The sequence below is a fragment of the Centropristis striata genome, chromosome 1 (genome assembly GCF_030273125.1).
Source record: "Centropristis striata isolate RG_2023a ecotype Rhode Island chromosome 1, C.striata_1.0, whole genome shotgun sequence".
Taxonomy (NCBI): domain Eukaryota; kingdom Metazoa; phylum Chordata; class Actinopteri; order Perciformes; family Serranidae; genus Centropristis; species Centropristis striata.
Window position 1 is genome coordinate 12,100,134 of NC_081517.1, and position 19,270 is coordinate 12,119,403.

At 41.3% G+C, this 19,270-nt stretch overlaps 1 protein-coding gene across 1 annotated transcript; it reads left to right on the forward strand.

Moving 5' to 3' along the window:
• Nucleotides 1-172: 172 nt before the first annotated feature.
• Nucleotides 173-19,189, forward strand: LOC131971372 (NACHT, LRR and PYD domains-containing protein 12-like). The gene is made up of 11 exons (XM_059332796.1): nt 173-179; nt 795-890; nt 1,557-3,312; nt 3,413-3,586; nt 3,977-4,150; nt 4,425-4,595; nt 7,407-7,580; nt 10,034-10,204; nt 11,680-11,853; nt 12,567-12,737; nt 16,722-19,189. The coding sequence occupies exons 1-11, from the start codon at nt 173-175 to the stop codon at nt 16,903-16,905; spliced, it is 3,252 nt and encodes a 1,083-aa protein (XP_059188779.1). The 3' UTR covers nt 16,906-19,189.
• The last annotated feature ends 81 nt before the right edge of the window (nt 19,190-19,270 follow it).

Consider the following 19,270-nt stretch of genomic DNA (forward strand, 5'->3'; position numbering starts at 1 on the left):
CACAAATACAGTATCACACTGTAAACCACAATTACAGTATAGCAATACTGTAAAGCAGAGCTGTTTTACTGTAAACATTACACTAAAGGTACTGTAAATTGGTTGTTGTAAAAATACAATAAAATGTCTAACAGTGTATATCAAGTTGTTTTTATTTGCCAACCCTATCAGTATGAATGGTGAGCCCACAAGGCACTGTATGTCATTTCTTCAGGCTGGGTCCAACTGGGACTCATGGGTGTAGGTCTAGTTATCAGGTGATCACCCCCCTCCCAGGCCTGACCCAGGACAGAGTCCTGGTTTCCCTATTGTTGGCCTTTGGTTACCCTACCAGAAGTTGATGGTCCTGACAACACAGCTACCATGATGAAACAAAAAAACAAAACAATAAAAAGCTTCAGAAACAGTTTACTTCAAAGACTCCTGAAAAAAGGAAACAGGGAATTGTTTTTAAATGACTTTATTCTGAGGCAGAGTTTAGATACATCCAACTGATGAAATTGGCAGCAAACAGCTGATTCAGTTTTCTACTTTGCCCACATTTTTAACTTGGAACCATTTCAACAAACATATTTATCCTCTTAGACCTGGATCAAGGATCAAGGAAAGTCCATAAGTATTGTCTGGTCACTTTAAATTTAAATGTGTCCCATGTATCACATTTTCATTAAGCTAATTTTGTTTGTCATTTTTCAGTTCTAAGAAATCAGCGCTAACAAAACCGAATCTCTGAAGGCACAGTGAACAGAGTTCACATGTTGACAACTTGGGTGTATTTGTCTATTCTCAAACAGCTCAAACTCGTGCCCAGTCTGGAGGTGTCGTCCAATCACCTCGGCTTAAAGATGTTCTTGCACGGGATATAAACATCACTGTCAACAACACATATGGTAAATGCTTCCCCTCATTTCATAAATCAAGTAAATGCCATATTTGTGTTTAATTATGTACCATCTTGGATTATAATCACCCATATTCCTTTAAATATTTAGCCTTTCTCAAAAGATGTTGTGTGTGGTCTTTCAGTTCGGTCTCCCAGGACAGACAACACTGAAGCCATTTCTGACCAAATTGAAGGTATTGTGCTGTCTGAAGACTGTTAATATATGCAATATGTTAAACTGATTTTTTGACACCCACATGATAAAAAAGTTGCCTTACTTATGGTATAAAACCCAATGGGACTAAATATTATGAAAGTTTTCTGGTGATGACATGATGTTTTGCTTCCTAAAAGAGAGTTGACTTGAATCTTGCTACCTTACCTTCATCTTCACATCTTGTTGGTCTATCAATCTAAAATCAATCAGATATTTTTTAACCATTTTTCTGGAGCCTGGTTTGGTTCATTCAGAAAATTTTCTGACATTTATATGAATCAGAGATCTGTCCAATTAGATGTGGATCTGAGCCAAAACCAGGACTTCAGTCTGTACCCAGACTGGATCATGTTGAGTTCTTAGCTTTTGTCCTTTTAAATTTGTCCGAAAACGTAACACACATACCTGCTTTTCTTTCAAACTATAATGTAAACATGATTTTTATTCATCTTTTAGCAAAAATCCAAAGTTGCCGAGCTGCACTGAAAATTTTGATTGAAAATCGAACGAAGGATCTATCTCAGGGAACAAAGGACGAAGGATGTTCGACCCCTTTAAACAAGATCTATACAGAGCTTTACATCACAAGAGGAGGCAGCGGGGAGGTTCATAGTGAACATGAAGTGATCGAACTAGAATGCAAAAGGCCTTTGAGTGAGGAGAAGAACATCCAGCTCAGTGACATTTTTAAACCTTTACCAGAAGAAGAAAGCCCTCCTCAGAGAGTTCTGACGAAGGGAATCGCTGGCATTGGAAAGTCGGTAGCTGTGCAGAAATTCACTCAGGACTGGGCGACCGGAGAAGCCAACCAAACTACTGACTTTCTATTTCCATTCACATTCAGAGACTTGAATTTAATAAAAGAGGACTGTTCTCTTTTGTCATTAATTAGTTCCCATTTCAAAGAAGTAGATGATTTGGAACCATCAGACTACAACAGTTCAAGTGTTCTGTTCATCTTTGATGGCCTTGATGAAAGCCAGTTACCTCTGGATTTCAAGAAAAATGAGACGTGCCGCGATGTTACAAAGCTCACAACATTAGACGTCCTGCTTACAAACTTAATCTCAGGGAACCTGCTGCACAAAGCCTCGATCTGGATCACAAGTAGACCAGCTGCATCCACTAAGATTCCTCCTGAGGTCTTCAACAGAGTGACCGAGGTACGAGGCTTCAACGATGACCAGAAGAAGGAGTACTTTCAGAAGAAAGTTACTGACAAAAACATGTCTCAGAAGATACTCAATCATCTTCAGTCAAAGCCACTGAGAAGTCTCTACATCATGTGCCACATCCCAGTCTTCTGTTGGATTTCAGCCTCGACTCTCCAGAGTCTCTTAACAGAAACTCACAAAGGTGAGTTGCCAAACACTCTGACTGAAATGTACACACACTTCCTGATCATCCAGACGGAGCTGAAACACCAGAAGGATTATCAGGAAAGTGAATCGGACAAAGAAGTCATCATGAAATTGGGAAAGCTGGCATTTGAACAGCTACAGAAGGGCAACATCATCTTCAAGAAAGAAGACATAGAAAAGTGTGAGATTGACTTGAAACAAGCTGCAGTTTTTTCAGGAGTTTGTACAGAGATCCTCAGAAAACAGTATGGACTTTACAAACAAGAGATTTACTCTTTCATACATTTAAGTGTTCATGAGTTTCTTGCAGCTCTGTATGTCTTACAGACCTTAATAGATAGGGGAGAAAATCGGCTGACCAACCTGACAGATATGACAGATGAAGCACAGTTTCCTCTCTTCTCCCTACAGAAGAGCGCAGTGGATCTGGCTTTGGACAACAATCTGGGACAATGGGACTTGTTCCTGCGTTTCCTGCTCGGCCTGTCACAGGATAAAAGTCAGAAGCTTCTTCAGGAAAAAATGGGATTCAAAGGAATTCTTCAACAGAGCAACAAGAAGACAATCGACTACATTCACGAGAAGATCAAGAAGCTGTCCAACATCAACAAGAGCATCAATCTGTTCCATTGTTTGAATGAGTTGGGTGACCGGTCTCTGGTCGAGCAAGTCCAACTTTATCTGAGCTCAGGAGATGCTAGTAAGCTGTTACCTGAACACTGGTCAGCTCTGGTCTTCCAGCTGCTCGTTTCCAATGATGACCTGGATGTCTTTGACCTGAAGAAATACCACAGATCAGATGAAGCTCTGGAGAGGCTGCTGCCAGTGCTCAAAGCATCAAAGACAGCTTTGTAAGTATCAGACCTCAAGGAACCCAACAGACCTTAATCTGCAGAAGGACAGAGAGGGATGTTTGCTCAATATTAACAATCATTTTGTTTTTTACTTCAGGTTGAGTGACTGTAACCTCACAGACAGAAGTTGCAGAAATATTTCATCAGTTCTCAGCTTGAAGTCTTCTGGTCTGGAGGAGTTAGACCTGAGCAGAAACAGACTGCAGGACTCTGGACTGAAGCAGCTCTCTGAAGGTCTAAAAAGTCCAGACTGCAAACTCCAAACACTCAGGTATGAACATCCAGATGTGTGTGTTTGGTGATGTATGATACCAGGAACATAGAGTAGATTCAATTAGTATTGACTCACTTTTCTTGAAGAGAAACTTTGCTGATCTTCAGACAGATGCTAAAAGACGGAATTTTCTGAGCGCTCTGTGATTTCCAGGACAGTGAGTCAATCGTTTATATAGATGAGAATCGGGCCTCACCTATTCCATCACTTCTTGAAACGTGTCAGTCAAAATCTGCAAAGCTAAAACTAAAAAGTAATGAAACTAATTTTGTCCTTTTATAAGTGCATCAGGTCAGGTGCCAGCTGAGTGAAATGACAACAGAATTAGCTGATGTATCCCTGACTCATATGTTGGAAAAGTTCAAGTTAAACTGTTTCTCCCAACAGACTGGGTCGCTGTTTGTTTACAAAGAGAGGCTTTGCTGCTCTGACTTCCAGTCTGAAGTCAAACCCCGCCCACCTGAGAGTCCTGGATCTGACAGGAAGTTACCTTAGAGACAGTGATGTCAGAGACCTTTGTGAGTTCTTGGCAGATCCACGTTGTCGACTGCAGACACTGAAGTGAGTATTGTGGTCATTATCACACTTTGAATAAAAGCTTTATAAAATGCTGTCACACATTCAGGTGTGCAGAGACAGTTTTAAGGTGTTTGAGGCCATTTTCACACTAAAACTCCTCTATTTAGATTACTATTTATAAATAGTTTGTAACACATTATATTGTTGTTATACACACATGACGACTTTTTAAATAGTTTGTTAATACAGAGTTGTCATTATTCTAACTTGTCTTATGAAGACATATTTAAAACTGAGTTTACATGTCTCCTTCCAGCCTGAACTCCTGCTTTTTACCAGCTGAGAGCTGCCGGTCTTTGACCTCTGACCTCAGAGCTTCCTCTGCTCTCAAAGAGCTCGACCTGAGCTGTAACTACCTGATGAACCAGGGGGTGGAGCTGCTTTCTGATTGGCTGAAGAAACCCCAGTGTGCACTGGATATACTGAGGTGAGACTTCTGAAGACAGTTACAGTGAAGACAGACTGTAATTTTGTTCTGTAAATTACGAAGCACAGGAGGTGTCATGAATGTTTTTAAAAATCGTACACATGCTTTAGTAACGTGCCTGCCTGCAGCATGTCACAGTTTTTGACAGTGTGCTGAACTGTTGTTCTTGTCAAGATACTGTGGCTGGTAGTTACTCCGACACCTTTCACCTGGAGACCTGGGTTTGAGATGTGTATATCTCAATCTGATCTAATAATTTGATCAGACTCTTGATTCTGCGGTCACAGTTTGACTCATTTTTTAATTTAAAGTTTGTTTTTTTCAGCAGTCCAAGTCTTGATGAGTAAAGATAAACATATTGCTGGTTTCATGTGCTGAAAGCTGTCAATCATATTTTAATTTTCATTAAAAAAGATTGTCTACATTGTATCAAGTGTGATATAGGCACCACATGTTGGTTTGAATGTACCTCCCTGATTCCATAAGGTAAAAGTTGAAACTAAAAGCATTTTTAGAAATATTTAGGAATTAATATATTTTAAAAACATATCTGAAATGTTAATATGCTTCATGACTGACACATATATTTTCAAAAATGTCTTTTTTTTTACCAAAATAATGAACTTTCCCAGATGTGCGTAGTGTTCTGACACACTTCAAAGCCCGGTCTCCAGGTGAAAGGTGTCGGAGTGTTTCGTCCACCAGCTCTTAAAGGGGTAAAAGGAGGTAACATAAACCAGATGTGATGGATTTAACAGAGATGTTTTTATTAAGAAATAAAATAGCAGTAAGATATATGTACAAACAAGGGACCCTTCAGGCTAAAGGTTTAACAAAATAAAATAACAACAAAAAACAGGGTCAGTTGTTGTCAGTTGTTGTCAGTTCTGTTACACAGAAACTAACAAGAACAACCACAACTAATCACAATATACAATAGAACGAGGCAGAGCACAGGCAACACAGCTTCCTCTACTGAAGCTCCAGCCAGCCTTTTGAAACTTGTGGACGACTAATTGCATAATCTGATTGGCTCCCGTGGTTGCCGGAAGCTCCAATCATCCTTCACCAGCAGCCTGAGGGGAGGGAACAAACACACACACGCATGCATGCACACAGACACACGCACAACCATAAACTATACAGCTGGGGCCGTAGCACGGAGTAACCACCCAGCCACAGTATCCTGACAAGAACAACAGCTCAATACACTGTTAAAAACTCTGACATGCTGCAGGCAGGGGGCGCCACCGGGTACTACGTTACTAAAGTGCATGTGACAGTTATAGAAAGAATTTTAGTCATGTCACCAGTGGCGGAGCCAGAACGTAGCTAATGGGTAGGCCTGCAAACATCTGGGTGGGCCTGATTATTTTTTAAAGCTAAAAAAAAAAATCTGTCGGACCACTGTAAACATGGGCGCCGATTTATATTTTTGCCCGTGGGTGCCCAAATTAAATAAATACAATCATATAAAGATCATATAATTCTGACTATATAGGGGTGCTCACTGCTTCTGAACATCTGATTTTACAAAGAATTGAAATCATGATATAGAGCCTGTTTTGAGGAACTCGGAACACCGAGACGGTGCTGTTCTATTCCGGCGGGTCAGAGGGAGAGAGAAGGTCCTGGGTCGGGAAGGAGCCGCCGCCCATCTCTCTCTCTCTCCTCACTTCACGTCGTTTACGTCAATAGAGGGAAAATTGAATTCGGACCGAAAGTTTTATTTAGAAGATTAAATTGAGTGACACGGTCTCTGTCTATCGATCGCACAGCACCTGTACACACACAAATATCTTATAAATCTGAGTCCGACTCGCAATTTACACCGCAAAATAATGACACGAAGAAGTTTAATTGTGTCCGATGATTAGAGAGAGAGAGAGAGAGAGAGAGAGAGAGAGAGAGAGAGAGAGAGCTTTGGTAGAGAGACATAGAGTAACAACAACAGAGAGCGAGCGCCGGCCTCGATAAAGCTGTTATTAACCAGAGAAATAAAACGTTATTTCGTGATTGTTTCACAGCGGTTACATTCAGCAGGTATAGACACGCCCACGGCAACACACCTCAGCCCCCCTCACCCCCCCTCTACCGCACTCTCCCACCACCGGTTGCCGGTTTCCCTGAGTCTGTCTGAATACGCACAAACAGCGCTGTCCATGGTGCTGTGACACTGAACCGGCTATACAAGCACTGATGCGCATATCATATCATGGCCACACAACGATGGGACTTACACGTTTTTATTCACCATACACACACTTATTAATTCACAGCACTGTTATGCCCCAGTCTACTCTCTTCAAACTGAAAGTCGTGAGATGATGATTTTTGACGGGGATAGCACCCCCTAGCCCCGGTGTAGCGCCGTCCCTGCCCAGTCGGTGCTCAACCTTTTCAGTGGGTGCTCGAGCACCGGAGCACCCACGGGATCGGCGCCTATGACTGTAAATGATATCTACGTACATGAAAGGATCAAATTCACTGTTAAGACGTGATAGTGAAAAAAGAGGGAGAGAAGGAGAGCAGAGTCTATGATAATTCGTATGAATTATAATAAAAAAAATTTTTTTTTTTTTTTTTTTCATGAATCTTACTGGGTGGGCAAGCTGTCGATCTGTCAATCATAGATCCGCCCCTGCATGTCACCTTCTGGCCTCCTTAGTAAATTATATAATTGATGTATTTTTTTTATTTAGAATAATTTCTTTGTTAGACTCAGACTGCAGCTGCTGCTCAGCCACAGTCAGGGTCTGGAGCTGCCACTACATGTTACCTCCTATAAGTTAAAAGTGTTTGTCCCAGCAGACTGGATCTTTGTCAGTATACAGAGAGAGGCTTTGCTGCTCTGACTTCCAGTCTGAAGTCAAACCCCGCCCACCTGAGAGTCCTGGATCTGTCAAGAAATGACCTCAAGGACAGTGATGTCAGAGACCTTTATGAGTTCTTGGCAGATCCACGTTGTCGACTGCAGACACTGAAGTGAGTATTGTGGTCATTATCACACTTTGAATAAATGCTTTATAAAATGCAGTCACACATTCAGGTGTGCAGAGACAATTTTCAGGTGTTTGAGGCCATTTTCTATTTAGGTTATTATTAATAAATGGTTTGTAGCACATTACAATGTTGTTGTACACACATGACTTTTTAAATAGTGTGTATTGATACCACGCAGCAACCTCCTGGTCTGGCCAGTGAAACAAACAGGAAGTGCCTTTAGCCTACAATCTATCAAACATCCAGCAGGGGCGCCACCATCTGGTCCTCTCTATCTCAATACATTACATTACATTACATGTCTGACTTTTGTCCAAATGATTAGTGCATTCAACCTGGTGGTACAAGCCTCAGACCACAGGAATCAAGTAAATACATAACTTCTAAGAGCCAAAAGTAATCTCTACAGGAGTGCTATACACTAAAGAAGAAGTGCATTGTTGTTGTTTTTTAAATTAGACAACCATGACTTAACCGAGATGTTGTTGGAAGAGATAGGTCTTCGGCCTACGGCAGAAGATGTTTAGGCTGTCTGAGGTTCTGACATCAGTGGGGAGCTCTTTCCACCATTCAGGTGCCAGTACAGAGAAAAATCTGGAAGTGGGAGTCGCCAGCTGTTTGGCTGATGCAGATCAGAGAGGAGGGGCAGGAGTTTAGGGTTTGACAAGATCCTGGATGTAAGCTTGGCCTGAACCATTTGCAGTGGAGTACGCCAGTGCCAGAGTCTTGAAGCATATCCTCGCAGCCACCAGTAACTAGGAGGTCAGTGGTGGGAGAGCCATTCCCTGCCACAGAATCCTCGCAAGTCACACAGAAGGTGTAGTCCTTGAGATAGGACTTGAATAGAGAGAGGGCAGAGCCAGATAATCGAAAGTGGTGAAAGGGTGGAGAGGAGAATCTGATGGTCAACAGAATCATAAGCCCCAGAAAGGTCAAGTAGGACCACCACAGATGAGAGAGAGGCCGCTTTCGCATTGTGAAGCTGTTCGTTCACAGCAAGATGGGCAGTCTCTGTTGAGTGGCCCTTCTTAAAACCAGACTGGTGAAGGTCAAGGAGATTGTTCCCATGAAGATGGGAGGAGAATTGAGTAAAGATAGCCCGTTCCAGAGTTTTGGAGAGGAACGGCAGGAGAGAGACAGGTCTGTAGTTGTCCACTAAATATGGGTCAAGGGTGGATTTCTTTAGGAGAGGGCTCACCCTTCCTTCAGAGAGTAAGGAAAACAGCCAGTATTCAAGGAAGTGTTGATTAGATGGGAGAGGAACGGAAGGAGGTCTGGAGCAATAGACTGGAAGAGGTGGGAAGGAATGGGATCCAGCTGACAAGTGGTAGGACGGGCAGAGGTTACAAGGCTAAGCACTTGAGGAGGAGACAATGAAGTGAAAGCTGAGAGGGTGGGAGATGATGACAAGGAAGGAGGAGAGGCGGGTTGTAAGACTGGATGGGTAAATGACGAGCGTATGTCCTCAATCTTTCCAAAGAAATACTTGACGAAATGGCTCGGTAGGAGGGGGGGTTGGTGGGACCAGGAGGTTGATGAAGATGGAGTAAAGCTTCTGGTGTAAATATTCCTGGTGAATATGAAATCAAGGTGCTGGCCGGCTTTATGAGTAGGTGGTGTTGGAGTGAGCATCAGAGCCAAGGAGGAGAGTAGAAGCAGTAAGGGGACTTCTCGAGCTGGATGTTGTAGTCGCCGAGAAGAACAAGTCTTCAGATTTCCCTGGCTATCTCCAGGGAAGTTTGAAAGGAGGACATCAACCTACTCCAGAGATTCTCCCAAAGGACCAGGTGGGCGGTAGAGAACAACAATGGCTATTGGTACAAACTGAGTCGACTTCTCACCTGATGTATTACTTTAGAAAACATTCTGGTCTCAATCTCTCCCATTTAGAAGAAAATAGATGATAAAGCAGGGTATGATTCGGGGCGTGGCTACCTTTGATTGACAGCTGGCTAATGTAACAGGTGTGTGTGAAGGGCTAAAAGATGGCGACCCAGTAGAATGTTTCCCATTTTTATTTGCTCCCGCAGACGAATTTAAACAACATTAGTTACCTTCTGAACATTTTCCCTCCTGCACACTTGCTCCCTCAGTAAAGCCAAACGGCACTGTCAGTTATATTTTTCCAAAATGCATTTACATTGGTCATGTTAAGATAATAACATGCATTCAACTAATTTCACTACTTCTAATCAGGAGTTCTTCAATTTTACAGGAAAACACTGTCTTTTCAATTAACAAATTTCTTAAAACTATACAGGGAACGATGCCACCTAGTGGCCAAAGTAATATAAAGTCTGTAGGGCGGTCTGTGTGTTATAAACTATTTATTAAATATTTTTTAATTGTATTTTATTTTTATCGCTTTCAGAAAAGAAGTTAGAACCAAACTAAAAACTCTGACGTGTAAACTGAGTTTAAATGTCTCCTTCCAGCCTGAAGTCCTGCAGCTTACCAGCAGAGAGCTGGCGGCCTTTGACCTCTGACCTCAGAGCCTCTTCTGCTCTCAAAGAGCTCGACCTGAGCCGGAACCACCTGAAGGACCAGGGGGTGAAGCTGCTTTCTGATTGGCTGAAGAAACGCCAGTGTACACTAGAGATACTGAGGTGAGACTTCTGAAGACAGTTTTCTGTAATTCTGTTCTGTAAATTACGGAGCCCAGGAGGTGACATGAACGCTTTATTTTTAAAATCCTACACATGCTTTAGTAACGTGGCGCCCGGTGGCGCCCCCTGCCTGCAGCATGTCACAGTTTTTGACAGTGTGCTGAACTGTTGTTCTTGTCAAGATACTGTGGCTGGTAGTTACTCCGACACCTTTCACCTGGAGACCGGGGTTTGAGATGTGTCAATCTCAATCTGATCTAATAATTTGATCAGACTCTTGATTCTGTGGTCACAGTTTGACTCAAATTTTTATTTAATTTTCTTTCCTTTTTCAGCAGTCCATCAAGTCTTGATGAGTAAAGATCAACAGATTGCTGGTTTTATGTGCTGACAGCTGTCATTTACATTTTCATTGAAAAGATTGTCTACATTGTATCAAGTGTGATATAACTACTACATGTTGGTTTGAATGTACCGCCCTGATTCCATAAGGTAAAAGTTGAAACTAAAAGCACATTTAGAAATATTAATGAAATAATATTCATACAGAACGGGTCTGAAATGTTAATATGCTTCATGTTACATACACATGTATTTTAAAAAATATATTTATTTTTTACCTAAACGATGAACCTTCTTAGATGTGCGTAGTGTTCTGAGACATCTCAAACCCCGGTCTCCAGGTGAAAGGTGTCAGGGTTTCCAGCAACTCTTAGTTATATTCAGTTAATTTTGTTTTCATGCCATATCATTAACTCCCCTGTTATTTCAGATTCTGCCACTCCCACCTGCCAGTTAATCAGTTCATTCCCTTCACCTGGTTTCCCTGCTCATCTCATCACCTGCAGGCCATTCCCTCATTAGTTCCGCTGTATTTATACTGGTCCACTTCCACTTGTTCTCTGCCAGATGGTCTTGTGTTTCACCAAGCCTTCCAGCGTTCTCTTGTCTGTTTTTGCCTGATCTACCTGTTCTTAACCTGCCTGTTTATTGGATTTTGGATTCCTGCCTGCCCCTTGTCGGATTTGTTTGCCTGTTTGGACTGATCTCCCGGTTTTGACCCTTTTTCCTGAACATTTAGGTAAACTGAGTTTCCGCTGATTTACTGTCTCTGTGTCGTGCTTTTGGGTTCTACTCTGCCAGTACTGGTGATCCTTACAGAAATGTGTCGCAGTAACCACCCAGCCACAGTATCCTGACAAGAAGTTCAACACACTGTTAAGAACTGTGACATGCTGCAGGCAGGGGGCGCCACCGGGCGCCACGTTACTAAAGTGCATGTGACAGTTATAAAAACATTTCAGTCATGTCACCTCCCGGCCTCCATAGTTCATAATATAATTGATGAATTTTTAATTTTAGATCACTTATTGTTAGTTAGACTCAGACTGCAGCTCAGCCACGGGGTCAAAGGTCAGGGTCTGGAGCTGCCACTGCATGTTACCTCCTATAAGTTAAACTGTTTCTCCCAACAGACTGGCTTCCTGTAAGTTAACAAAGAGAGGCTTTGCTGCTCTGACTTCCAGTCTGAAGTCAAACCCCGCCCACCTGAGAGTCCTGGATCTGTCAGAAAATGACCTCATGGACAGTGATGTCAGAGACCTTTGTGAGTTCTTGGCAGATCCACGTTGTCGACTGCAGACACTGAAGTGAGTATTGTGGTCATTATCACTCTCTGAAGAAAATTGAGATGACTTCTCACCTGATTTATTACCTCAGAAAAAATTCTGGGCTCAATCTTTAGTTTCAAGTTCTCAAGACAATCTGATGTAAATGTGTGAGTATTGGTCCCATTTAGAAGAAAACAGATGATAAAGCAGGGTATGATTCGGGGTGTGGCTACCTTTGATTGACAGGTGGCTAATGTAACAGGTGTGTATGAGGGGCTAACAGAGGACGACCAAGTAGATTGTTTCCGATTTGTATTTGCTCCTGCAGAAGACGTTAAACATTAGTTGCCCTCTGACCTTTTTATCCCTCCTGCACACTTGCTCCCTCAGTAAAGCCAAACGGCACTGTCAGTTTTTTTTTTCCCAAAATGCATATACATTAGTCATTTTTAATGGTACAACATGCATTCAACTCATTTAACCACTTCTAATCAGGAGTTCTTCAATTTCACAGGAAAACATTATGTCAATTAACAAATCTCTTATATGGGGAAACAACGTCACCTAGTGGCCAAAGTAATATAAAATCTATGGGGTGGTCTGTGAGTGAAACGGTACCGATACGTTATAGTGTGTTATTATCTATTTAATAAATATTTTTAAATTGTATTTTATTTTTATACACTTTCAGAAAGAAGTTTGAACCAATGAAAACTCTGATGTGTAAACTGAGTTTAAATGTCTCCTTCCAGCCTGGACTCCTGCAGGTTATCAGCAGAGAGCTGCCGGTCTTTGACCTCTGACCTCAGAGCCTCCTCTGCTCTCAAAGAGCTCGACCTGAGAGTGAACCAACTGGAAGACCAGGGGGTGGAGCTGCTTTCTGATTGGCTGAAGGAACCCCAGTGTACACTGGAGATACTGAGGTAGGACTTCTCAATGATTTGCTGTTTGTTTTTTTCCATCAAACTTCAGATTATTTTCTGTAATTCTTTCTTTCCTGGACGCAGCTTTGTGTGATATTATTTATTGAGCTTAATATTTAATTTTCATGTCCTTGTTAGTCACACTCAACCTTCAAACTGCCAACATGTTCCAGTTTGTTGTTTGGCTCCTCTGAAGAAGCAGATGTACATTTAAGTGGGATACAGATGTTACAGTTCAGTTAGCAGCCAGAAGGTCAAATATAGCCATGAATAAACTGAGTATTATTCTGCTTGAAGGAGAAACAAAGAAACATTTCAACAGTTTGTTGAATGTGAAATGTGTCTTGCTTATTGTCAGATGTTCAGACTGACGTCACTTTCATGTCTGTAGCTAAATAAAAAGCTGAAATCTGATCTTAGCATGACATCTAGAAACAGGAAAACAGCGAGTCTGGCTCCATCCAAAGGGATCAAAATCCTCTGACAAGTGGTTTGTTTAATCTGTACGAAAACAAAGATTAAAGGTGACGATTTACCGTTTAATATGTGGTTATGTGCTGAAGGAGACCTTCAGCTTGAGTTATAGTCGGCCGGGGGTTAACAGGAGTCTCACTGTTGTTTTGATATCTCCTCTGTTGGATATGATCAGACTTTATTGTGCTTTATATTCCCCACAGTAACTGTTTTTACATTCTTTCATTTAGCGACGATGAGCTATACACATAGCTTTATAGAACTGGAGTTACATAAGGTAACCTACAGTTCTACAATTCTACAAAGTAATTTAGCAGACGCTTTTATCCAAAGCGACGTACAAATGAGAGTAATACAACACAAGCAAGGATGAAGTCTAACATAGCAGAGTAAGTGCTGTGGGTTAAGTTCGAGTCCATTAGGACAAAAGTGCTTCATAGGACGCAAGAGCGGTCAGTATGATACTTGTCATAGTCGTCAGTGTAGATCAAGAGTGAAGGTGTTCAGTAAAGAGTAGGGTCTTCAGCCTTTTCTTAAACATTGAAAAGGACAATTATTTCACTGTTTCGTCAATGAACTGCAGCATCACACCTTTGTAGATGTTTGTTGGTGAAAAGGAGGAGAGTCACTTTAACTTCTTTCACTTCACTCTCAACAAACCCCACCGGCATCACAAACATGTCAGGGAAAACATTACTGTTCTTTCTTTCCTGTCGTGGTATCTCTGGTGACTTCAAAGCCCAACATGTGATGAAGAGTGTTGGTGTGTACGTAGAAACTACAAACCCAGCAAGTACTGGGGAGAAACATGTCGGTGACCAGGCATCAACTTTTGGTCGCCAAACGTGAACTCATCGATTTTTGTCACCTTATATTTTGATTATTATTAATCATTATGACATGCAGTTATACATCAGCTAAATAATGAAATGTGATATCAAAGAGAAAAATCTTTTCACAGATCCATCAGCAATATTTAAATATCACTAATGCAACAAATATTAAAATTCTCTTTATTCTGGCGAGTATGTTTTTCCATCGATTGCAACCAAAGGAAAATAACTGGTTACTAATTTCCCAAAAAAAACTGGAAACTGTAACTTTTGTAACAGTTTCCAGTTTTAAAAAAATAAATCAACTTTCAACACCTTGTACAAACCAAATATGTGAGAAATAAACAGTTAATGACACCAGACAGACAGAATAATAGACCGTGGCAGTATTTTATTTAAAAACAAATCTATATTAAAATACACGAGTGATGCAAACAGCCGTAATATTAGAGTCTCCGCTCTTTAAACCAACAGGTTTTATTTTTCTTAACTGTAACTAATTGTATATAATAATAATAAATCAAACTGAACAAGCCGGTCAAAGGATTAACTAAATAACAAACTAAATAACTCATAATTGTCAACATGAATCCCAATTAGTTTGATTGTATGAAAACAATTGTAAAACTTATGCAAGATAGGCACGAAGTGGTCGTTTGTTTTTGTGAACGGGAGTTGTTAAAAAAAAGTTTATTAACAACAGAAAGGAAATAAGAGAGGGAGTGTTGTAGCTCCTTTCCACAGCATTCAGAGAATTCCATCAGCTCTTGTCACGGTTGACACTTTGATGCTTCCAGGTCATTTCAGTCAGTTAGGAACCTTCCAAAAATAATTTCACCAGTTGACCAATAACTGAGCCATTCTGTACGGTGGTCCTGAAGTGCAAACCACACCAGCAATTCACACAACGCGCCCAGCAATTCACACAACGCATCAGCAATTCATCACAACACACCAGCAATTCATCACAAAACATCAGCAATTCATCACAACACACCAGCAATTCATCACAACACACCAGCAATTAATCACAACACGCCAGCAATTAATCACAACACGCCAGCAATTAATCACAACACGCCAGCAATTAATCACAACACGCCAGCAATTAATCACAACACGCCAGCAATTAATCACATCACGCCAGCAATTAATCACAACACGCCAGCAACTCACACAATACGCCCAGCAATTCATCACAACACGCCAGCAATTCATCACAACACGCCAGCAATTAATCACATCACGCCAGCAATTCACACAACATGCCAGCAATTCACATGACACGCCAGCAATTCATCACAACACGCCAGCAATTCACACAACACAACAGCCATTCATCACAACGGAAAGGATAGGTACACATTGGACACTGATCCTCCTCCTGATTGGTTGCTGCAGTCAAGTGCGCATCATTTGCTTCTCTGTAGTCAAACCAGCCGCCCCTATATGTGTAGTGCGCCTGAAATTCATTGAAACTGCTCAGAGCGAGCTGACATGAAGGAAAACACTTTACTGTCATTCTTTCTCACTTTGCAGTATAAAACTCTTACCTGCAGAGAGGAGATGAAGTGTTAATTTGACATGAACACACCACGTGAAATAATCAAATTGCGTCATGGTCGGTTTTCAATTTTCAGAATAAAGTGTTGCACAACCAGGCCCAAATACCAGATAAATATGGAAATAATATTAATTGCATGAAATGCCTTTTGATATAGACTGTAGAGTAAAATATTACATTATATTAAAAATGAATTAAAATAAAACTGTTTCCAATCAAAAATTCCATGTCTTATACATTCTCTAGGACCTCAGGTATCTTTTCACAAACGTACAGAGCATTTCATTGTGGAATATCAGAATAAAATGTATGAATGAAATGTTCTGTGTGGAGTTTGCATGTTCTTCCCGTGTCAGCGGGGGTTCTCACCAGGTACTCCAGCTTCCGCCCACAGTCAAAAAACATGCATGTAGGTGTGAATGAGAGCGTGATTGTCTGTCTCTATGTGTCAGCCCTACGATAGTCTGGCGACTCGCCTCTCACCCAGTGTCAGCTGGGATCAGCTCCAGACTGTGATGAATTGCTGGCGTGTTGTGATGAATTGCTGGTGTACGGATAAGTTTTGCAAGTGCTATGTCAGGTGGAAATTAGGACTGTCCCTTTTTCCCAAAAGTTCCCAAGTTCCAATCTATGCAAAATTAAGGAGGAAATTGTTCAAACTGATTTGTACTTATTTCTTCAGTCTATGGAATGCACTCGTCTCTGGTAAAAGATTGTCACGAATGATAAAATGACAGACAGTCCATTGTGATGTTTCACAGTGGATATCGTCATGTGCTACTTAGGTCGACATCCTCCAGCCTTATGTGTGACCGAGCCCTAAAGCTCAAAAATCCTCATCCATCTTCAAGAAAACTTAAAGGAACTGACACTACGTGTAAGTTAAGCTGCATGTTGTCAGCATAGAAATCATAGAAGAAAGTATTTTATTAAAGCAGATCCCAGTGGAATTAAATGCAAAATAAAACCAGGCCTAGGATGGAGCCCTGTAGTACAACGCAGGAGAAGGAAGAAACAGAAAACAGAGCTAAATAATATGAGGTGTCCATGTGAATGATCTGAACAGACAACTTTTCATTATTGTGGTATTAAACCAGTGTTTTTCTCTCTCAGGTTGTCGTACTGCAGAGAGAGACACTGTGAGTATCTGGCCTCGGCTCTGAGGTTGAACACTTCACATCTCAAAGAGCTGAAGCTGAGCAGGAGTCATGCAGGAGAATCAGGTCTGCAGCAGCTGACAGATATAAAGGAGGACAAACGTTACAGCCTGCAGACACTGGAGGTGTCAGAGTGGTAGATATGGACATGAAGCAAAAGACAACCATGGATAATTTTCTTCCTTCAGTCTGAAACAAATGAACTGAACTACAAAGTGTGTGTCAAAGTGACCTGAGATGCATCCTGATTCCTCTCTCCTTAAGGAATCAATGCTCATCAGGAAGGGAGGTTCTAGTGCAGCAATAAGGTTATTAAACATGAAATAAAAAAGAATGTTTATGACCATCTGTTTAAAAGCATAAACAACTAGTGAACACAACATTGACAGACACATTTCAGACCTGAGGACAATCATCACCGGTTCCCCTCCAGGCTGTGTTCTTTCTCCTCTGGTCTTCTGCCTGTTCAAGGCTGTCCCTCCCTTTAGATGCAAGGTTGTTTCTACAAGCAGCTTAATGCGACCCATGTTTATCTTTTAGACTGTCCTCATTGTGAATGAGGGCGAGGCGAGTATAAATCACAAAGAGTCAGTTAAGGTGGGAGGGAGGGGAGGTGGACGGGTCAAACAAACCAGGACTTTCACCAGGAGAACAGTGTTGGGGTCCCATGTGAAACCAAAGAGCAGCGTGTGATTCAAACATCTCTTAACTTCCTGCATCACGTTTTTACTGAACTACGTCACTTGCAGTTGTCACATTGTCCTCCTAACTACTTCACTTCCAGCATTTACATAATGTATTTACTGTTTAAACTCTTTTAAAGCCTAACCAGGAACTGTTTGACCCTAACCTTAGAGAAGTGTTGACTGAGCACAAATTCAACTGACTGTTCAACCGAACAGTGGACTGAATGTTTATGTGTAATGGAATGTGTGCAATTTTCAGAAACACTCTCTGTACCATTGAAAAGCTCATGTGGGTCATTCTGTGTGGTGCTGACAGACGACTTGTTCTGTTGTTGAGACTGGAGGTCTTGGTGACCTGTACACCAGCAGCTACACCTCCAGTCACCACTCCATCAAGCTCTAGAAGTTTGTGAATGACACCACCCTCTTTGGTCTCGTGTCTGGTGGGGACAAGTCCACCTACAGATTGACCAACGGATGACCTGGTGTGGACAGAACAACTCGGAGCTCCGTGCTCCAAGCCCAGCAGAGGATGTACTTCCTGCAACAGCTGCAGAAGTTCAACCTGCCAAAGACAATGAGGTGGACTTCTACCCTGCCATCACAGAGTCCATCATCATCTGGTGCGCTGCTGCCACTGCCAAGACAGACTGCAGCGTATCATTCGCTCTGTGGAGAAAACAATTGGCTGCATCTGCCATCGCTGCAGGAGCTGACGGCTCCCAGGACCCTGAGGCCGGAAGGAACAATCAGATCGACCCGTCCTGTCCCCGACATAGTCTTTCAGTCACCAACGAGGCCCGGGACCCCCTCTGGAAAGGACTTTTGTGTGGGAAAAACATGTTCGGCTCACACACACAATCAACACAGCACACAAAAAAAACAAAAACAAACAAACCTGCACTTGCAACACTTGCGTCCTTCAAGCACTTACGTCCTAACAGGACTCAACATAATATATGCCACTTATTCTTGCTTATTCTTGTGTTGTTTCTTGACTTCATCCTTGCTTGTGTTGTATGATCTCTAAAATGTACGCTGCTTTGGATAAAAGCGTCTGCTAAATAACATTGTAGATTGCAGATGTTTAATAAAATATCATAATAGAAGTGTGTTTTTAAAACATGCTTTAATTGGGACTTTAACTTTTGTACATCCCCTTGTTAATATGTTTGGACACTGTGCACAAAACTGTATGGCTTCAAATTCTAAAAGTTGTCTTATACAGACTTTTTTACAGTAGTGTATAGTATCTTTTCCATTTATTGCATTTATCTTTTCTATGTACATGGTACATTCTTTTTCCACTGTACATATGTTAATTATATGTTCACTGTTGTAGTACTTCTCCAGCCTATTTTTGTCTCGTCTTCATATGTTTAGTGTATGCACCATGCACCAAACACCAGGGCAGATAAAACAAAATGCATCAGATTGAGGATGAGTGTTTATATTTACAGAAAGTGCATCAGTTAAATAACTTGTCTTTGTACTGTATTTAATTAGATGTAGGTCAGAAAAGGATTTGCAAATCATTGCATTCTGTTTTATGTTTTAGCAGCATCACAACTTTTTGGGAATTGGGTTGTAACAGTTGACAGAAAAACAAAACAAATTAAAGCGCTTTAAGAAGTTGCAAAGGTCACATAAATGTATGGAGTTCATTGTGATAAAAAATAAAGTTTATTGTTGTTGGAACAACATCCTGACTTCTCAGCAGCAGCATGGTTTAACCCTTTATCAGGCAAAGAACTATATTTGGTAACTTCAGGTAATAATTTGAGAAAAAAGTTGCAAATTTACTAGATTAAAGTGGCAA

Coding starts and splice junctions, on each gene's coding strand:
- LOC131971372 (XM_059332796.1), top strand. Junction 3,587..3,976: donor TGCAAACTCCAAACACTCAG/GTATGAACATCC, acceptor TTCTCCCAACAG/ACTGGGTCGCTGTTTGTTTA. Junction 4,151..4,424: donor TGTCGACTGCAGACACTGAA/GTGAGTATTGTG, acceptor GTCTCCTTCCAG/CCTGAACTCCTGCTTTTTAC.